Source organism: Drosophila kikkawai, chromosome 3L, assembly GCF_030179895.1.
Source record: "Drosophila kikkawai strain 14028-0561.14 chromosome 3L, DkikHiC1v2, whole genome shotgun sequence".
Taxonomy (NCBI): domain Eukaryota; kingdom Metazoa; phylum Arthropoda; class Insecta; order Diptera; family Drosophilidae; genus Drosophila; species Drosophila kikkawai.
The window spans coordinates 1,630,987-1,651,667 of NC_091730.1; the positions used below are offsets into that span (position 1 = coordinate 1,630,987).

At 40.2% G+C, this 20,681-nt stretch overlaps 1 protein-coding gene across 1 annotated transcript in view; it reads right to left on the minus strand.

The window, feature by feature from the left end:
- Nucleotides 1-20,681, minus strand: part of sfl (N-deacetylase and N-sulfotransferase sfl) — a 65,596-nt gene that overhangs the window by 1,701 nt on the left and 43,214 nt on the right. The window contains exons 4-6 of the mRNA XM_017173315.3: nt 18,155-18,364; nt 3,279-5,163; nt 1,723-2,075 (exon numbers count right to left, since the gene is read on the minus strand). Of these exons, the coding sequence (XP_017028804.1) occupies nt 1,723-2,075; nt 3,279-5,163; nt 18,155-18,364 (2,448 nt within the window). The remainder of the gene's footprint in view (nt 1-1,722; nt 2,076-3,278; nt 5,164-18,154; nt 18,365-20,681) is intronic.

A 20,681-nucleotide genomic window follows, 5' to 3' on the forward strand; every position in this document is an offset into this window, starting at 1 on the left:
CAATTAGAATTTCAAATTCCGCGGATTCTGCCTCAGACAGAACAAATATGCAGATCGACGACGAAAAGGGGACTTATCGCGCGGCGCTTCAGCTTCAGCTTTGTTAGCCAAGTTTTTGAATATTTTATTTCAACTTCAACTACGTATTCGAGGAATACTTTTCTGTCTCTACATATATCTTTTGAGATTGTTTTTATATTAATCTGGAAGTGAGGGAGCTTTGGAAGTTATTATTATCTTTTTGTGGGGATTTGCTAAAGTTGAAAGGTATCATCTTTATAATGAAAAGCGGATTTTAAGTTGATTTTGTATAGATTGTTTTAATTTTAAATAAATATTATTTATTTATCTTTGCTGTAAACATTTATAGAGGTTTGAAATAGCTTTAAAATATGTCTAAAAGTATGCAATAAAAAAAAGAAAAGGGTAGAAAATACAAACTACTTTGTAACAAGTAATAGCATAACTTTAGACACATTTTTAAGACATTTTCCTAGTCCTTAAAATAAAACACAGAAGACCACAAGACATCCATTAATAAAAACCCATAAAAGACACCTGTAATGCCTCTAGAGACCTGCAAGAAAGCTTCCCCCGCTTCAACTTTGAGTCCTTTAAATCCCTAATAAACTTTCCACTTAGCAGGAATCACCTTTCTACAGCTCGCTCTATTTTTTATGTTACCCACATCTCCGTCTCGCTGACATATTTGCACTTTTCGAATGGAATCTCGGCAGGAAACAAATTTCCCCAGCTTATGGCCACTTTTATTTGGCCAAAACTCCTTCCCCACTGATATATTTCCCATTTACTCCAGTTGAATGCCTCACAAAGTAGTCCATCTGTCCATCTCCGCTTCCACAGCCACATCCACTGCCACCTCGACATCCTACAGCCATTTCCCTTTTCGTGTGGTTGTTGGCCTAGAAAGTACTCCTCCTCGCCGGCAAATCGTTTCCCTTGTCAACTGACAACAGCTGGCATACCGACGAAATCGCAGTACAGCGAAGTGCACTTTTAGCGGCCGCAAAGTGGCACATTCCCATTCTCGGCCAGGAAAAAATACAAAAAAAAAAAAACAAAGACAAGGAGTAGTTGTCCCCACACCTGCTGCAGCGCCACATATGTTCATTAATCCTTCACTCAAAGCAGAAGCCTCTCCACCGCCGCCGCCACCTGCTCCCCTTTGGCCTGTCCTTCCCCAAATCACTCACAGCCACGACGGCCCCACGAGTGATGGCTCGAACTTTTCACAATTTTCCCACCTTTGTGGGGGTTTCATGATTTCGGTTTTCCTTTTTTGTTAATACCCTTTGAGTAAGAGATTTTGGAAGCTATAAATTCTTGGTCAGCTTCACTAGATTTTGGTTAGTGTAGCCTCGTACCTGTGTCTCGGCTCTTTTTAAATGGGATTTATTTGCCTAATTTAATGCTATCGAAGTACATGTCAACCTTTTTATATGGAGAACAAGATAAAGCTTCTAACTTATGGGATTTGACTTGAATTTATAGGGGATAAAGTATTTTCCAGATTTTTTTTTTTTGGCTCTAAAGGGGAAAGTTAAAGGAAAATCTTTAATAGAACCAATTGAAATCTAGAAACTAGTGATATCCTAAAAAAGAGCATCAAAAACTTCACCTATACCCCTGCTATTTTCCTCTTTTCCTATTTGTTCACACCCCACCAGAGCTTTTCCTCACGAATTTTTCGATTTTACTCACCGCTGCAACATCTTGGCACTGCGCTCATCCATCGTCGGATACTGGCGACCCTTGGACTTGCCAAGGCATTTATTGCGCTTCTCGCTGACGGCCTGGCAGTAGAAGCCCTTCTTCACATCGTAGCGCAGGTGATTTGAATAATCGAGCAGCGGCTGGATTTTCAGGAAGCGCTGCAGCTCGTTCATCACATCGATGGGATTGAGGCGCAACTGCTCGCCATCGATGATGTGCAGCTGCTGGGCGGGATAGTAGGCCAGCCAGTGCTCCAAATGCTGGGCGTACTTCCCGGGATTTAGGCAACGATTTCGCAGATCCTTTAGCGACCTGGGTGCGGAGTCACCTGCCGTTATGACCTGTCGTCCAAGTGTGTGGTTGAGGGAGAGAGAAACACAAGAGGAAAGTGTGCGTTAAAATCAGAGTTATTTCAATGGGTTAAAAGGGGGCGTGTGTTTAGCACTTGGGAAACTGAAAGAAATTTAGAGGATTACTCTTAAATTAAATATTTAAAAAAAGGTAAATAATTTACCTAAGTATAAGTAAACTCAACACTTAAAAATTCTTTAAAAAATAGTGTTTCTTAAAGGACTTTCCTATGAAATATATTTTTTATAAAGAGGTAAAGTAGAACAGAGATTCCTGCTGTCTTTGAGCTCTTCTTGCTTTCCTTTAAATTCCTTCTCTAACTTCTCTAAAGACTCTCCACCCTTTTCTCCTAGTGTACAAGCTGTCGCTTTTTTGCTACAAGTACTAGCTGGGGCGCCAACAAATTTTGAGTGCCTTGGCCCGGACCCAGCCCAGGACACATGTCGTAGCAAACTGCCGGAGTAATCTGAGGCATTCGTACATGTGTTAGTTGTGGGGACAAGCGACGACCCGGACAGGGTGCAAATAGAAATTTTCCGGCATGGAATTCAAATGGAATGTGCCAAAAAGGATCAAAAAAGGAAGCGATTTGCCTACTTGCCGCAACGAACTGCAGTCCCCACACACACACACGTTGCTCGAATTAAAACAGAATTTTCCTTCATTTCATTTCACTTCACTTCTTGTTGCTCTTGTTTTGTTTTTCTCGATTCGCTTTTGAGGTGAACCCAAATGAATTTTCTTGTTTGCTTAAATGTTTCTTTTCATTTCGTCCCCCCAGGAGAGTGGAGATAAAAGAAATAGCAATTTGGGGAATTTCTATTCGCTCGAGTTGATACAAAATGGATATCAATCACCAGAGAGGAGGACTTTTCTAGATGTTTCTATAGTAGCCAATGAGGCGAAGTTAATTATAGTTTTGTTCTCGAGTTTATTTGGAGTATTGAGAAATTGTTGGGAGTTGGGAAAATTAATTCTAGGATTATTAAAGATTTCTTAAAGTTGAGAAGGAATTACAAGTGTGAAATCGTTTAAATATCTATCTAAAAGTATGTTACAAATATTTGTGCATGGGATATCTAGACTAAAATAAACCATTGCCTACTTTTATGCAGCTTTTTCTGTGATTTTAAATAAGAAATATTTAAAAACCAGATATATAACTATTTCTACAAAACTTTATACAATCTTACCTGATAGAAACTATAGTTATTAGCTATCATATCGCCATGAGCCCTCTGATGCTGATACCAGGAGTAGGCCCTCTTCGCTGGCGATATCAGAATCGTGACGATCTTGGCGTGCGGCAGCAACGCATGCGTCCTCTTGGGCACCGCCTCCCCATCAAAGTACGTGGCACTCTTCTCGAACATAAACCTCGGCGATCCCAGCTGCGTGGGCATCGGGGAACTCGTATTGGGCAGCACCTCCGAAGGGAAAAAGTCCATGTACCAGTCCAAGCCCCTATAGTAGTTGTTGCCATTGAAGAACTGCACCTCCTCGAAGGTATCCCGACTATCGATATTGCTCGCCACGCTGCCGTGCATCGAGAGGAATGTGTAGAGGGCGGTGGTGCCCGTCTTTTGGGGGCCAATTACCAGGAACTTGGGCAGCGAGTCACAGTTTTTGGTCTTCGACCAGATCTTCTTGTGCCGCACATCGTCACAGGGATTGCCCCAGACGGGGTCCACCTCCTCCGGATGCAGGCGGAAGTACATCTCGGCCAGCTGAATGGGCGGCGCCGAGGCCAACTTGAGGTTGGTCCAGCACTGCAGGAACTTGATCACCGACTGGAATGTGTACAGGGCCAACCGATCCGACCCATAGTTGGACATGTGCGTCATAAAGATGTTGATCGGATTGTAGACAATCGTCTGGAAGAGCTCGCCGCCCTGGATGGACTCGTCCAGCTTGTCCCGGCCCCCCGGATAACGATCTATGTACATGGTGTGTGTGAACAGGCCACAGGTTTGCCTGGGCAACACCATAATATCCCGATGGATGAAGCCCCGCCTGAGGCGAGCTGGTCTCAGGTGAGGATACTCCTCCGTGGAGGTCACCTTCACGTTCCACACCTTCTTCCAGGCCAGGTAGAGCAGCTCGTGGGCGGGATACACACCCGAATGATGCGGCGATATGGAGTAACCCGAATCCGTGGGTATATTATGATCCAAGGCGAAAGCATAGTTCAGCTGCATCTCCGCCATGAGGAGCGTCAGGTTGTCGTAGAGATGCGGCTGCTGGTGCTTCCACATGTGCGAGAACCAGTTGAACTCCTGGACATTCTGCAGCAGAAAGTCATCGCCCAGATTCTCCTCCCGCGTTCCATGGTGATAGTACTTGCCGGAGAAGCCCAGATTGAAGCGAAAGCCTGGCACCATGGCTGCTATATTCTTCTGCGTGGCTATCAGTGCTCTCACATCATCAGGTCTCAGCCGCGTGCCCTTCTCCCCCACAAATATATCATCTATATCCACCAGTATCATTCGCTCTAGATTCAAACTCAGCTGTCCATGACTCAGGTAACTGAGGGCATCCAGGAACACTAACCTGTGCAGCCAGAATCTCAGACTGCTGCCAAAGAGCACTCTTTGGATGCCATCCAAATGTCCACGATCCTGGAGGACTGTGGTCAGTGGAAGCTGCACTTGACCCACACTATCCGCTGGATATTCCTGGGTATTCCGCTGAGCCCACTCCACCGGCTCATAGGTACTGTGATTATGCTGGAACACTGCCCAATCATCGCCGGGCAGAGCTCCCCAGGCGGTCTCACCCGCTCTGGTTAGCCGGAGCACAGATGAACTGGGATTCAAACTGGCGTCCCTTAACCTCAGATTCGTGTTGACGAAGAGCGGAAAGTCCCGGAGTTGGGCACCCACCAGGGTCTCCTCGCTGGGACTGACAAAGCCCACAATTCCCACGGAATACTCGCGACAGTACTTGTCCAGCAGCTCGCGATTCCACTTGTCCATGTTGAGGTACTTGTCCAGGTTCTCGAACACAATCACTCCATAGCGACCCTTGTCGAGATTGGTGAGGACGGGTAGGCTTTTGCCAGCCACTTCGATTTTGTATCTGGAAGAGGGAAAAATTTATAAAATATGTATGTCGATAGAAAAATATATCGAAATATATCGAGAAATATTGCATTCAATGTTAAAATATTGGATTTATCGGAAAGTTTGCCATTTAAATATCCGATTTTATAAGAAATTTATATTTTGATAAAGAACCCGATATTAAATATCGAAAAAAATCGAATTTTATAATATCGAAAATATCTTAAAATTTTAAATATCGAAATTTTTAAATATCTTAAAATTTAGAATTTAAAATATTGATTTAGTCGATAAAATATTTTTGAAAAACTAATTTCTCTTTTTTTTACCGATAATTATTGATCGATTTCTAGCAATGCAGTATCGATTTATATATTTTTTTCCAGCCCTAAGAGGACATAAGAAACATAACTCTAGTTTAATATATATATAAAAAAAAAAGGGAAATCAAACTCCTTCTAACATTTCCTTACTTATTTCCTTCATTTATCAAAGTCCCTTGTCTATTTGCACTTATTCTTACAATGATCCTTGTCCCCATTAGATTATTGGTATCACCAACACTGTGAAACAGCTACGCGCCATAACTGTCAAAGCGGAAACAAACATGGCGAACGAAAGACAGCGAGCGCTTGTCAAATGTGACATTCATTGAGAATATTTGTGTGTGTGTGTTTGTGTGTGTCGGAAAAAGAGACGCAAGAGGAAATCCTAGCAGGTTACCAGGCAGGATCCCAAGGCAGCTGCAGAGCTGCATTTGACATCCGGCTGTCAAAAGCTGTTTGCCATAGAAGAGAGAATGGGTGACAAAAATAAAGGCAATGCCAACTGAGAACGTGAGTTGAAACCGAGATAAGGCTTAGAATGGCTTTAGTCGAAAGCATAAATCCAGAAGCCTTTATTTCCACATTTATTAATATATTTACCTTTGCCCGTAGTTACCATTATACGTAATTCATTTTCATTTACATAACCCCAGCAGCATTTGCAAAACAGAACCAATGCAATAATTACATTGAGCATGGGCTGCATAAATATTCAACGTTCTTATGAATAAAATCAATTTCAATATTATTATTTTCGCTGGGTAAACCTGCTAAACGCTCTACGCTATATATATATATATGCACCACACACAGTCCTTGTCCTCTCCCTTCTGCGTAAATATTTTGCATAAATATTAAAATATTTTCACTGATATGGAATTTCCAATTGATTGAATTTCATGTCTGTCTCTGTGCATTTCTCCCCTTTCTCTCTTATGTGTGGGAATGCATATGCATATGCGGGGACCAAATGTCGGTTTTGGTTTCGGGTATATCCTGCTGCGTACACTGCGTACCAGCATCCTGCATCCTGCATCCAGCACATCCTGTTCGCCGGCCATTTAGTGGATTTTAAAGCTAAACAAAACCCCAGGCCAATGCCAAAAACCAAAAGCTCAACCCCCGCAAACCGAAAACCGAAAACCCTAAAAACCAAAAACCCACCTCCAGCAATCCCTTTTTCCCCCGAAAATATTGCTGGTTGTCCACTTTATTCAATATGCCAAGCGGTGTTTCCACCATTTAAGAGGGCCAGGACAGGCACACGTAAAAACCTGAAACGGGACGTAAAAAAACCCAATGGCTGCTCCATTGCCCCGGTCGAATTTTTCTTTTTAAACATTTTGTTATGTTTTGTTGTTCAGCGGCGGCGGCGGCCACATTCGCCGAAGCATATTAAAAATATTTGCAACTGCCCCCGTTGTTCGGCTGCATATAAAAGTCATAAAGCAAAACAGTTTATATATTTCTGAATGTCTGAATGTGAAGCTCCAGCGGGCCGAAACAGTTACGTGGAATGTAAGGACAATTTTGGTGGGAAAAATAGGGCTTAAAATCAGGGAAGTTAAGGAAAAACTTGTATACTTTTTAAAGATAATTAAGTTTATTTTAAGAAAATGTTAGAGTTTCATTTAGGCATTTTTATCATAGATAATAAGGTTCAGAGAAAATATGGGAAAATGTGTAAAAAATGTGAATTTAGGGAATATATTTTATATATTCCTAAAATTACAGAAAATGGTATACAATAATTTAAAACCTTTTGAATAAAAATACAGAAATATTAAGGGTTTGAAATATCTAAATAAACTAAAACTTAAGGTTTTAAATCACTAAAAAATATAAATAAAATATATATAATAAAAAGGTTTACTTGCTAATTATTTTATAACAAAAATTATTCCTTTTTTTGTACCGCTTTTTTAGTGATTTTTAACTTCCTAAAAAAATTATCTATGGTTTTCGAATTACTTTAAAATGAGTCTAAATATTTTATAAGTTTTCAGATCACTTTAAATTAATTCTAAATATTTTACAAAAAAGGTTAATATACAATTTCAGTCATAAAATAAACCATTTCCCATCTTCACACCCTCTTTCTCTTATTTCACCTCATCAAAATCTTAAGAAAGGTTAAACAAACAATCTCTGGCCAACAATAACTATTATCTTAACCCCAACTGTGTGTTGTGTGGGTGTGTGTGTGTGTGTGTGGAACGATGGTTTGCCTGTGGGTGTGGCATATTATTGATAGTTTTGTGCGATGGGCCTGACAAAAAACGAAATGACTTTTGGCCTTCCGCCGTACCGCCTCCTTCCCTGTCTTCCCCCTCTCCCGCTGAGTTATGGGAGTTGACTGGCAGGCAGGCAGGCAGGCAGACTGCAGGTGGGGTTAAAATAAAAGCAGGTGGGGCCACACGAAGTGGTTGGGGGGTTAAAACGCTGACACACTGCATGCATTGCATATTTTATGGCGCGTCAACACGAGACCATGTGTCACCCGACATGGGGTCTCCATTTTTGGAGTGAAGGCCAGAGGATTCTGTAGCCAGCAAGCCCATCAAAGTGGTCATTTATGTTCCCGCCGTCCGGATATTGAAAAATCGCACGCCCAGCGACAGCTCGAGGACAAAATATATACACGAACAACAAAAGTAAAGAAAAGAGGGGGGTCTTTTCAAGAAGGAAAATTAAGTTGGAAAACTGGAGAGTCGAAAGAGTGATGACCTGGGGAGATGTCCGGGGAATATAAAGTAGGTTAGGGGTTATAGAAATTATTTAAAGGTCAAGTTTTTGAGATTTTATTAGAAATTAATGATTTAAACATAAAAAAAGTACTAAAAATAACTTTGGAAATTATTAAACATTCATTTAATTAATTCAAAAATATATTAAGCCTCAAATAAATACATTTTCCCCTTTAAAGATCCATTTTATATCCTTTTCATAATATCTTTAACAAAAAGAAACTCTTAAAAATTATGTTGGAATATTATTAAACATTAAAAAAAAAAAAAAAAAAAAAATTAAACCACAAATAAATACATTTTCCCTTATAAAGTTCCCTGTAAATATCCTTTTCATAATTATTTTTCCCTGAATTTAATGCCAACCACTTGACCAAATTAAAGTTGATTGACCTTGTGGTAATAAAAGCTTCACCTTTCTGTGGACACTGTGGCCATATAATTACTTTTGATTAATGTCCCAGCTGATTATTTTTAATGGCTTCTCTCCTGCAGTATTATTTTAATATGCATATAATTCCCCCTTTAAACCTGATAACAACAAACCCATCGAGTGGCCCAAAACGACCCACATCACACGGCCTCAAATGACACACAACACAACACACACATGCAGGCACGAAAAGAATTCCAACGCTGCATACTTTTCCAGGTGAGAGACAGGTGAGAAAGGAGAAGGATTTAATGCCAACTTCTGCTAGGCTATTCGAGTGCTGTAAGAGCATTAATTAAAGCGTTTTATCTGCACAAAATGTTTGTTTAATTAACTATATAATGACACTTACCCACTCTCTTACTTTTCTGTGTTGATATTTGAAATTTAATTGCCACACAGAGGAGAGGAGGGAGCAGGAGAGAAGCGAGTTCATTTACAGGCCCGCAGCGGATTTGTTTTAAAAACCCATTACCGGGGTATTACTTGCAAGTAAATAAATGTTGTTTTTTTCACACGTTTACTATATACGTGTATTTGTTAGAGGGCTTGGCTGCGCTCATTTGTTTGCATTTGTATGGGGTGTTAAATTATCCTCAGGATAAACGTAAAAGTGCAAAAAGTGCCGGCAATGCTCGAGAGCGTGTTGTATATACTCTTTATTAAGAGTAAACTAGATGTATTAACAAGTAAATATCAAGAAAAGTTAAGTTTTCTAAGAAGTAAAATACTGGAAAAACACACATAATTTGCCGGCTAACTAACTATAAATTTTAGTTCTTTTCTTTCTTATTTATTTTTCAAAATCTTTCCTAGATTTTAAGTCTTCCAAAAGTGTATTCCCACCTTCGGTCTCCAAACAGAATCCTTTCTCTCCAGTTTTTGTGTGTTTCCCTTCATCGCGTTCCTCTTCTTGTCGCCTGTTTCCGGTTTGTAGGTGCATTCTGTCTGTTTGTTTGTTTATTTGTATGTCTGTCTGTCTAGCTGTCTGCCTGTAGGTATGTCTGTTGGTATGTCTCGGCCCGTGTTTGTGAGTGTTTGCCGCCGCGCGCTTGTCGCTTATGCAACGCATTAAATGAGCTTAGTTTTAGTTGACTTCCCACTGCCACTTTGGCTTACAGGGTCTTGTGCGGACTCCGCATGGAGCATTCGCTTCCATTCCATTGCAAAAAGCCCTCAGCTCTGTGCTCCCTGGCCCCCTACTTCCGGCACAGCCACCACTACTGCCTTGTAATTTCATTAGAGCGCTTCATCTGGGAGGAAGAAGGCGAAGACGCAACTCACTCGAAGCGACTCGACTTGAAGCGACCTTGTTGATATTTGCGCCAGGAAATTAAGTTTTAGGGTGTGGGGGCCGTATCACAAATAGAGATTCCTGCACATCCTTGTAATGCTAAGAATACATACTCGCAATCGAGAAAAAAAAGCAAGCGGAGTAAAGCACAAAGTTTGGACACATGGAATATTTTACACAATTTGTCAATGATAATCTTGAGTTTTTTATAAATTTCTTAAAATACTTTTATTAGCTTTTATCGGGGAAAAATTTCAAGGAAAGTTTGTTTGCCCTAAGGGTCTTGAAATTATTAACTTAAAATTGAATTATACATCTTAAATGTGCTCAATTTTAAGTCTTTATAATAATGATTTAAATTAAAACAAACCTCATTTTTTCTCACTAAACCCAAGTCTCCAAAAAAAGTTCCCACACCTGTGTTAATGTTAGAAATCCCCAGGTATTTGATTTGACCAAACCTAAACCCAATTGAAGCCGGTTTTTGTGGTCAGCCAGGTAATTTGCCAAGGTGATCCCTGCCATAATAGCAACCCCAAAAAGTAGGCAATGACCAAAAGTGGCGCCGTGAGGCAAAGTTTCAGCTTATTAGCTGTGAGTAATGATGCAATTAGCAGGGAAGGTACCTGGCCCTGGACTGCCTCTGCCTGCCTGCCTGATTACTTGATTAGATGTTCGCCGAGCAGCAGCAGTAGACACGTGTGCCAATTAGTTGGCCAGGTGAGTGAGTGAGTGTGAGTGAGTGGGAGGCGATTGATTTCTATCAGTCGGAAACCGAAATGCGCCCAATGCTTAACCTTCTGAACACGTGTCGTGGGGGTTCTTGTTATTTATAGTTGATTTATTTTTATAAATATTCTTTGGGGAATATTATTTTCTTCATTTCTTTCATTTATAAGAAATTGATTAATCGATAATAATAAATTCTCTCCAATAACTCCCTTAAAATATTCCCTTTCCAGAGTAACACCAAGTACTTTCGCTCCAATTAGCTTATCCAAGATCTCAAAATTGATTGTAAGCCATTATGGGGTTAAGCCGCACCTCCGCCGCCCTCTTTCACTTGTATTTCCAATTTAATTCCGTGCCGTATTAAGACATTTTCCCCATGGCCTATAATTTTCAAGCGTAATTAACCCCCACACGCCCGATCCGGTGAGAGTTCTCCTCCAGAAGTGGGGTAAATATGCCTTAGCCCCTCGACAAAAAAGCACTTTGGCCGTCGCCTAAGCAACTTCACTGAGTAATCTATATATCATAAATAAAAACCTCCTCTCAAGGAGGTAACTGTGTGTGCGCTCGAGAGAAGCGGAAGTTACTTCTCTCTCGGCAACTCCAGGACACTAAACAATGTGAAAATTATACAACAAATGGCCATTATATGGCATCCGCTGGGTGGAGCTGGGGAGGCGGTGCTTGTTAGGAGCACCACAGCTAACCCCGCAATCCATTCTTTCATCCTTTCCAACGCGAGGGCAATAAATGAGTTTAAACTAGAAAATTTATTATACGCGGCGAAACTACTTAAGTCACATACAGACACACACACACGTATGAGTGGAAAGAATACACGCAGAGAAATGGAAATATTAAAGAGTAATATATACATAAAAAAGGTATTGAAAAACAAATGAAAATATAAGGAATAAAATGTATATTTAGGTCAAAGAAAAAGCTTATGCTGAAGGACTTGCCCAGTATCCTCATTCGTATCCGATAAATTATAGCCCACAGAACTTAGCTTGGTTATCTCTAGTTTGCAGCTAAAACCAGTTGGGAATTATAGATTAGGATAAGTGCATAAATGCCAAGAAAGCTCCTTGTAGCCCTTTGGACTACATAATAAAATAATAAATACCTTAAAATTTTAAAATTATTTTATTTTTTAGGTAAGTTTTCTAAATACAATCATATTTTCTTTTAATAATTTAATTTCATTACCTTAAAGCAAGAATTCACTCTGATGTTTTTAGTATTAATCACTAATAACTAACTTAAAAATGTTCTAAAATTTAAATTTAAATTTTTACAATCACAATTTTCCATTTAAAAACGTTACAAAATGTATATACTTTTTTAAGTTCAGTGTAAAGCCAGAGACACGCAAAGGCAACGTCCTTAAAGTCGCGACTTGTGACTTTCCCCTGCAGCACCGCCCCTCCACAGCCCTCGAAAAGCGCCTGTTTAGGCCAATATAATCACGCAGCCCAGACGACAGTTGCGGGGGACTCGTTGGTGGGGTTGCCTCCTGCTGCTTGAGTAATTCAATAAAATAACCAATTTGTTGAAAAAAAAAAAAAAAATAGGAAAAGAAAAGAAAAGATGGGGAGAAGAAATAGTATAACAACAAGCGACAACAACAAGCCCCAGCAAAAAGCCAACTTGTCACACAAAACATGAGCGTGGGAAAGGGGGTTGTCAGGGTTGTGGTGGCACTGCCAGGCCCCCCCTGGGGTGGGGGGGTTAAAGGTTCCGGGAACAATCTCTGTGAACAGCAGCCCAACAACACAACTCGAACTGCCGCGTCACGTGCCAAGCGCTAGAGCAAAAATATTTTTCTTTATTTTTTATTCCAGCACAAACACAGGCATGGCCACACATGGGAAAATAATATAAAGACCTGGCACATATGTATGAATCCATACATATATACATATATATATATTTGTATATATATGCGGACTATATTGTATGGCCATTGTCGTGGGGCTAAAACAGTGGAAAACATTTCTATGAAATCTTAATGGAACGATTCTTCGAAATTGAATTCGGATTTGTGGAATTCTTAATTGCAAATGAAATGGAATTTTCAATTTTTAAAGGCAAGTGACTTGGCATAACAACAACCCTTGTTAAAAGATTTATATTTTATAAATTAAATTCACTTTGTGGGCTTGAAACATTTTACTAAATGGATTTTGTTGTTGAATTTTTAATTGAAAAGGGAAATGGATTTTTTGAGCCTTGAGTTGTCAAGTTATTTATTGTGAAGGAAATGGGTTTTTGAGATAAATCACTGAAAGGGAAATGGAAGTGATATCTGGTGATCTGAAGCTGCATAAGATTTATGCTTTTTCATTAAATAGTCAAAGGGTCTTGAGGGAATTTTAGGGTAGGATACTAATAAATTGAATTTCCTTAATTTCCTAGTTAACAACCATGGGTTTTCTTCAAATTAATCTATGTATTTATATAAAATCATTCAATTTGCTTAATATTCTGCCTCAAAATATATTAAAAGTCACAATAAATATTCTTTAATTGTTTCCTTCACCATTTACTTCAAATAAATGTTATGAAATTAATTTAAAAATGAGCTCTATAATTTTGTAAAATAAATAAAGCCTTTTCCCATAAAATCTTAGTTATTAAATAAAAAATCCCCTAAATCACTTAAGATTATAAAACAAAATAAAACCCTTAATAGTCCGAAAAACCCCTATATATTCATGAAAATCCCTCTATATCTCTGTGCAAATAATATAATTTCACAGCCCATTGATTCCCACTGTGGCACCGTGTGCTGCCTTGGCTCCGGTGGCTGGTTAAACTCCATTGACTTGTGAAAAATTGAAAATAAAAATTTTCCGCGACATTATTAAAGTAAACATTGGCGAAAAGGGTGTGATTATGACGAGCCAAGCGGAGCAGCAGCAGCAGGCAGCTGGGAATGCCAGCTAGCAAAGGGGGAGCCAGAAGCCAACAACAGCAGTCAGGACCTGGTGATGGTCCCGGACCCGGATCCTGATCCTGGGCCCTTTCTAGCCTGAATTTGCCATGGCAAGCTTCCAATTGTGGTGGCTGTTTATGGCGTTTGCCATGTGTCTGGCTGAATTGACGTCAGCCAAGAGGGTTTTGGGGCTGGAGTTGGCGTTCGTTATTCGCCTTTTGCCATTTCGCGTTTTAAAAAGTTTTCGGGCTCCCAGTGGCGCAATCAGCGCCCGGAGTAAGCGCAGTTTTTGGTTGGAGCCACCACAAAAGCATGCTACATTATTCACACAACCCAGACACACACACACAGTGCATACACCCACTCTACACACACACACACCCTGTGGGCGGTCTGAAATGATAACAAGGCTGCTGATGACTTCCGTGTGACTTGACTGCCGCCTGACTTGACTTCCCCTGACTGTCGAGGCCAAATCAAAAATTGAAAATAAGGTTAAGTAGCTATTAGGCGCATAATGCACACCATCTATATCCCTCCACCCTTCCATCCCCTGCTGCACATTATAAATGGCAATTTAATAAACGATCTATGGGGGTTGGGGTAAGGGTAAGTATAAAGGGAACACCATTGATGGTGGTGTCTTTTGGGCCGCGTAATTACTTTGGAATATTTCATTAGAATTTCACGGAGCATTAGAGACAGCAGAAACTTTGGTGTGTCATACACAGAGAATAAAATTAGCAGAAAACAAAGGAAGGTTTGTTAAAGAAAGATTGATTTAAATACTATTAAAAAAGCTAAAGTACAGAAAAAGGTTTCTAAATAAGGTTTAGACCATGTATTCTTTCTTAAAGATTATTTTTTTTAGGTTTCTAGCTTCTAGTTTCTTGAACCCCTTTTTATTTATCTCAAAAATTAAGTTAAATTTCAATTTAAGAAACCCTTCTTATAACCAGAATTCCTCCTTGACTTTCTGTGTATTTTCTTCTGACCTTTTGGAGGCCCGGTTTTTTATTTGGAAAATGGCCAGTTTCAGGCTCGCACACAAATGGCGGCAATCCAGGCGTAAAAACTTTTGCCAAATTTTGCATACTTTCTGGCGGCGCGACGCTCTTATCCCCCCAAAAAATTTGTATGTACAACGGTGGCCATTTGTCTGGAAAAAAAAAATAGAAAAAGAAGCCAGCGAAGAGGAAAGAGCCGAAAAGCTGGCAATCAATCAATTGGCCAAGCTAATTGGAGCGGGGATAACAAAGCGAAAGAGTCCATTAGGACGTGGCGAAAAATCACGTCTATATTCTGGCTATATACCTACTTGAAATGCAGCGGGATTTGAGCAAATATTGAGTAAATTTAGCGACACTTCCAGTTTCCAGAGAGGTAGAGAGATAGCTCCTAGCATTACGCATACGTCAAGTGCGACACTTGGAAAGTCAGCGAGTGAATTTTTCATGGCTAATTGAGTGGCAACTTGGGAGCAATGAGCAGCGTCGCGTCGCGTTGCGTTGCGTTGCGTTGCGTCGCTCTGGCTCATAAATAATTGATAATGGGAAAAGCAAGTGCCGTTGAATGCACCTGCGTCCCATCCACGCACACTATTGCCACTCATTCGCACACACAGACACGTGGAGGAGGTGTAGACGAAGCAGGACGCATTTCAATAATGGCTGCCATGGCGCCAGCGACAACTTTGATTGCCTAGGAGTGAGTGAGTGAGGATGTTGTAGTCAGGATGCCCCAGGATGAAACAAACTTCAACTACATTACATGCCAGGCAATCGCTCTGGCACCTATCCTTTAATATATCCCTGTGTACAGTGAGAGAGGAAAAGGTGACAGAAAAAATCAAATTAAGCTCTTCAAATAAGATCTGCTTTTCTCTCTTTATTTTTCAATTTAATGGAATTGATATTTTTCGAGATAGAACTTTGTAAATCAGCTTATCTTTAACACTCTACTATTGATTTTCTTCTTGTGTTCTCAAGTTTTAATTAAACTATTTTATTTATGATAATTTTCTGATTATTTTCCTTGTCTACTTTTCCTACTCTGTACTCTTATCCCTTTTCTCTTCTTCTCTTCTTCTGTTCTTTTGATATGCATAAGTGACTGCACCCATACTTGCACACACACTAACTCCTGCTCTCCCCCAAAACTCTCTTACACACACACACATACACAAAAGTCATCAGCAATAATGAGATGGTAATGTTAATGAAATTTGTTGCCCTACTGCTCTCTCCCCCTCTCTCTTCCATTCTCTCTTGATGCTTTCGGCACTCTTGGGCAAAGTTTCGAGTACCCGAAACCCCAAGCAACGGCAGCAGAGAGTAGTCACTGAAGAGTACACTAATGAAGTCATTGATAAGCAGACAAGTACAGCAACAATCTGAACGAGTAATGGAGGCATCAAGCGGTGCCCTCTGAAATACAGCTAAAGCCACAAGAATAGGACAAGAAATATACGGGAGAGAACTTAATTAATATTATATTTAGAAAATATATCAAAAGACTTTTGTGCTTGGTTTTACAATTTAAAATAGTTTTTGAAAATTGTTTAGTTAATATAATTTTCAAATTTTAATAATCTTAATAATTTCCAACAAATTCTATACTCTTTTTAAAGTTTCTTTAGAATTTTCACCTAGAGTTCCTCCTATTTTACCCTCTGCTGTTTTCCCAGTCCAATGCTCGCTCACACGGCCAAGTTGATTAGGTCATGAGAGTCATTCGCCTGCATATTTGGTTACAGCGCTGGGAGACAATGGCAGACATTACTCAACTGGCAGTGCCAGGGGATCTGAAAGGGGAACACCGGGACACAGATGAACAGCATCGCTGCTATTGCTATTTGTACTTGAAATCTCATTAAAGTTGAAGCACTTGTCTGCGCCACTAAAGGACTCCTAGTAGTCGTCGTCTTAGGAAAATGAGACGAAGGAGCTCCTCCTCCTCCTCCTCCGGCTTCTCTTCTCTGTGTATAGAGCTAGTTTGCATTGCGCTCTCGCCATAACGACAAAATTTAATTATACAACACAAAAGCCAAGGAGAAGTCCAAACAACATCAACAAAAGCTGCGGCAAATTGAAATTTCTGCCCTTCGACTTTTGGCCCCCGAAAAAAATGAGAGAAGAGAATGTTGTAGGAAAAGTCCTCAGGCTTATTTTCCTTGCCTTTAACCGCAATTCACAAAACATGTATGTGTGAGGAAAAATATTTAAAAAGAGTGTGAAGAAAAAAATAAAAATAAAAAAAAAGTAAAGGTATTGAAAAGTTAGCCACGCCCTCGGTGCCAAAGTGCAGCTGGTATAATAATTGCGGTTATTTGCAGGAGGCTGCATCCTGCGGTCACTACGGTTAACCAATTGGGCGGACCCGCAAGGATGGGATGGGTTGCCCTGCCATTCACACACAACCAGCACACTCAGCAAGCACACTTACAGCCGACTCACACACAGCTGTAGACAGCAGAATTACAAAGGCATGACCCAAGGAAAGAATAACTCTTTGTGCGCCGCCAGAAGGTAGGCAACGGAAAAATGAGCCTTTGAATTGGGGAACTGGGAATACCCTTGGGAAATGCATCTGAGTGGGTTTATAAGGAAGTTTTGTGTAATATTTATCATCATTTAATATTTATATGAGATTAGTAGTTATAAGGAAACAAGAAAAGAACTAGATGTGAGAGATAACTAGGTATATTTACTATTAGTTCAGAATTTTCTTCCTTTTCTAAAATATTAATTAGTCTCAGAAATTTAAAAAAATATCTTTAAGCTCCTTAAATATCGCAAATCTTGTTATTTAACTTTTTGTATTTCCAGCTAGCAATCCATTTCCCTTAGGAGCCTTACTTTTCCTTGGAAGTTCAGACACTTTGTGGACTGTGCCTGCAGGCAAAGTGGAAAAACTGCTGACTTGGCCGGGGCAATGTGGAGTTAAGGGGTGGATCCAGGTGAGACACTGGCCAGAGGGACAGGAGAGCAACTTCCGGCTGAGCTGGCCCAGATGGATGTGCCTGGGTTGGATATGAATGGTAGGGAGGATGCTGTGGCGGCCACTCGACCACAAAAGCATAAGTTGCCAATTAAACTGGAATGCTTTGCTGGTTTGCTGCCATTCCCCAGGACTCGGAGACAGACAGACAGACAGACAGAGAGAGAAAGGAAGCTGCATAGCTTGGCATTAATTTCATAACCTGCCTTTTTATGGCCAACTACCCAAATTGGGTCAACATTGACAATGGCCAGGGCCACCCAGGAATAGGGAGGGAAGGAGGGGCAGGAGAACCTGCAAAGTAGAGCATTCCGGTGTCCAAAGGACCTCGCTTGGCTCCCATTCATCCTGGCTTGGTGGTGGTGGTGGTGTCGGTTTCGCTGCCACTTCCGTTTCGCAGTTACTTTGAGTGTAATAATTATCGCCGCATCGCTGCCTTTGCAATTATGCAAATTTGTCTGAGCTAATTGTCTATGATTCCTCTTTTGCCCCAACCCGAAAAATAAGATATATATGTATGTGTAAAGGAAGAACTTACTTGATCCGATTGTAGACGAGCAGCTCGGCTATGTCACGTCCCAGGCCTGAGTATGTGGTCTCCACAAAGACCAATACCTTGGGATCTATCCTTAGACGAGCCTCGGATCGATGATCTGGGGCTGGTGAGGCATCGCGGATGTGCTTGCCACCCGCATTGATCATCCGGCAGTTGATAATGGGCGCGGGATGGGTGTCGCGTTGAATGAGACTGCAAAAAAAAGATAGAAAAATACATTATTAGTTTTTGTTGGAAAGAAAATAAATAAGAAAAGGTGGGAATAAAAAATGTTGTGTAGTGGCCTTTCCCTTGTGCTCTGCTCGTTCTAAGCAGCGTCAAAAGACTGGCTAAACCTAAAGCTTGAAGAAAAGTTGTATTTCCCTTTATAATTTCACCTTTTACCCCTAAAAATAAAAAAGGAAAACCCCCCTCAAAGCTTAAACATTTAAATATTTACCAAAGCAATTAAATGAAATAAAGGAACAGACGTTGACTTTGCAAGCTGTCAGAGGAGGAGATGAAGAAGGAACTCATGCATAAAAAAAAATATGCTAGAAATAATAAAATGGCAAACTGCACAAAGCCCCGAAATGCAACATTTTGTTGAAGGGCTTTTCGGGGGGTTTGGGGGGTTTGTATTTTGAGATAGTCGAAGAGCTCTGTGCTGTTCTTCCGCTCCAAAAGATGTGGATGAGGCGCTGGCGGCGTTCATTTATTGTATTTGCTTTGTCAGCCGGGAATTCGGTGGGGGAAATGGCCAAAACCAGGGAGAAGCTATGACACAACACAGCGAACTACAGAGGAGCACAACGTGTTGCAGCCAAAAATGAAGTAGCAGGAGGAGAAACGAACAAAGAGCGTGGAGGGACGGCAGCCAAATTGAGATACGCGACAACGCTGCGTATGCGTAATATGCAAACATCGTTGGCGGTTGTCGTTAGCGTTTGGGCTTGATGTCGCCTCCTGTTCGTTGCCACAAGATAAAAGCCAACCAGCTGGTGAATTTTCTCTATATGTCTAGTTAGGGGACACGGAAAACAATATTTAAAGCTTTTAGTTTGGGTTAATTTTTGATTATTTTATGGACATTTTAATGATTTTCATAAATAAAACCAATGAAAGTGTATCTTATTTTAATTTTAGAAAATAATTAAAGTAATAAAAAGTGAATGTTTTTTGCTGCAGTGCATCCTAGGGATGGTATAATATCGATATATCGGTCACAAGGAAAATCAATATAAATTAAATATAAATTCTACGATATACATGTTCGATAAATCGATATTCTGATTAATAGATTAAACCAAAATAACAAAAAATAAATAAATTAAAATATTTTCTACTACTTTTTCCGTATTTTTCAATAATATCGATAATAATGCCATAATATGTGATACTTTTCGATATCTAAATTTTCGATATACTAAATACTAATATATTTTCTATATTATATTTTGACTATATGTTATATCATACTTTTCTCTTGATATTCCTCCTCAAAGCTTCCTCTGTTTTCTGTAACTCAACCTCCTGTGTGCCTGTCGCACATATCTTCATTTGCCTAGATTTTACTTGGGTTTCCCTGGGTCCTTGTGCTCCTCCTTGTGTCCTCTTTAAAAAGGCAACAATGCGGCTCATTAACAAACCAACAACGAGCTGAAAACTGAGCTATCCAATGTAAGTTTGTGTGTCTCTACTTAGGCTCTCCATCTCCATCTCCCTCTGACTCTACTCCGTGTATATCTGTCTGCTTGGGTCAGAACTTTTCTCATAGGAGTGGAAAAGTTTGTGCCCTAAAACAACCTGAGAATCACCTTTGACCTGGGCAACTTTCCTATTTGGATTTTATCATGCTTTAGGAGAGCCCAACGCCCACCCTGAGTCGTTTTATTATAAAGCTTATGCAATTTCCACATATATCCTGGCTGGCTTCCGGAAAACTTGCATCAGTACAAAAAAAAAAAAAACACAAAAATAATAATAATAGCAAAAGGAGGAAAGAAAAACAAGCGAAGCTGAGAGAAAGCGCTTAGGCAAAAGCGGCAACATGTGTAAAAACCTTTTGCTGAGCGCCTTTCAAGTGAAATCCCCAAAATTAACAAAAACCTATTAGGCCAAGCTCCGAAATCTGCAAAGGCACCGCACAGGACATGCAGGCAGCCAACCAGCCAGCCAGGCGAAGAGTCCTGTGCTGCCTTTGCAAAATGTAAATACTTTTTGCATTACAAAAAGGGGGAGGGCAAGTCCGTGCGGCCAGGCAGGTGGATCCTGGCAGGCTGGCAAAACTTTTGCACTGCCAAAACAAAATATTTAGATAGCAAACGAACACATATACACAGCAGCCACAAACACACACACACGGCCAAAATAAAACAGGTGAGTAGGTAGAAAAATATCAAAATTCAAGGTTTTCCCTTTTTCTTTTTCCTCCCGTAATGTGGAGGACTACACTCGGTAAATCAAAACATTAGCTATAAATATAAAAGTGTACAAGTTTCGCTTTAGTTTCCCAAGTGCATGTCAAATT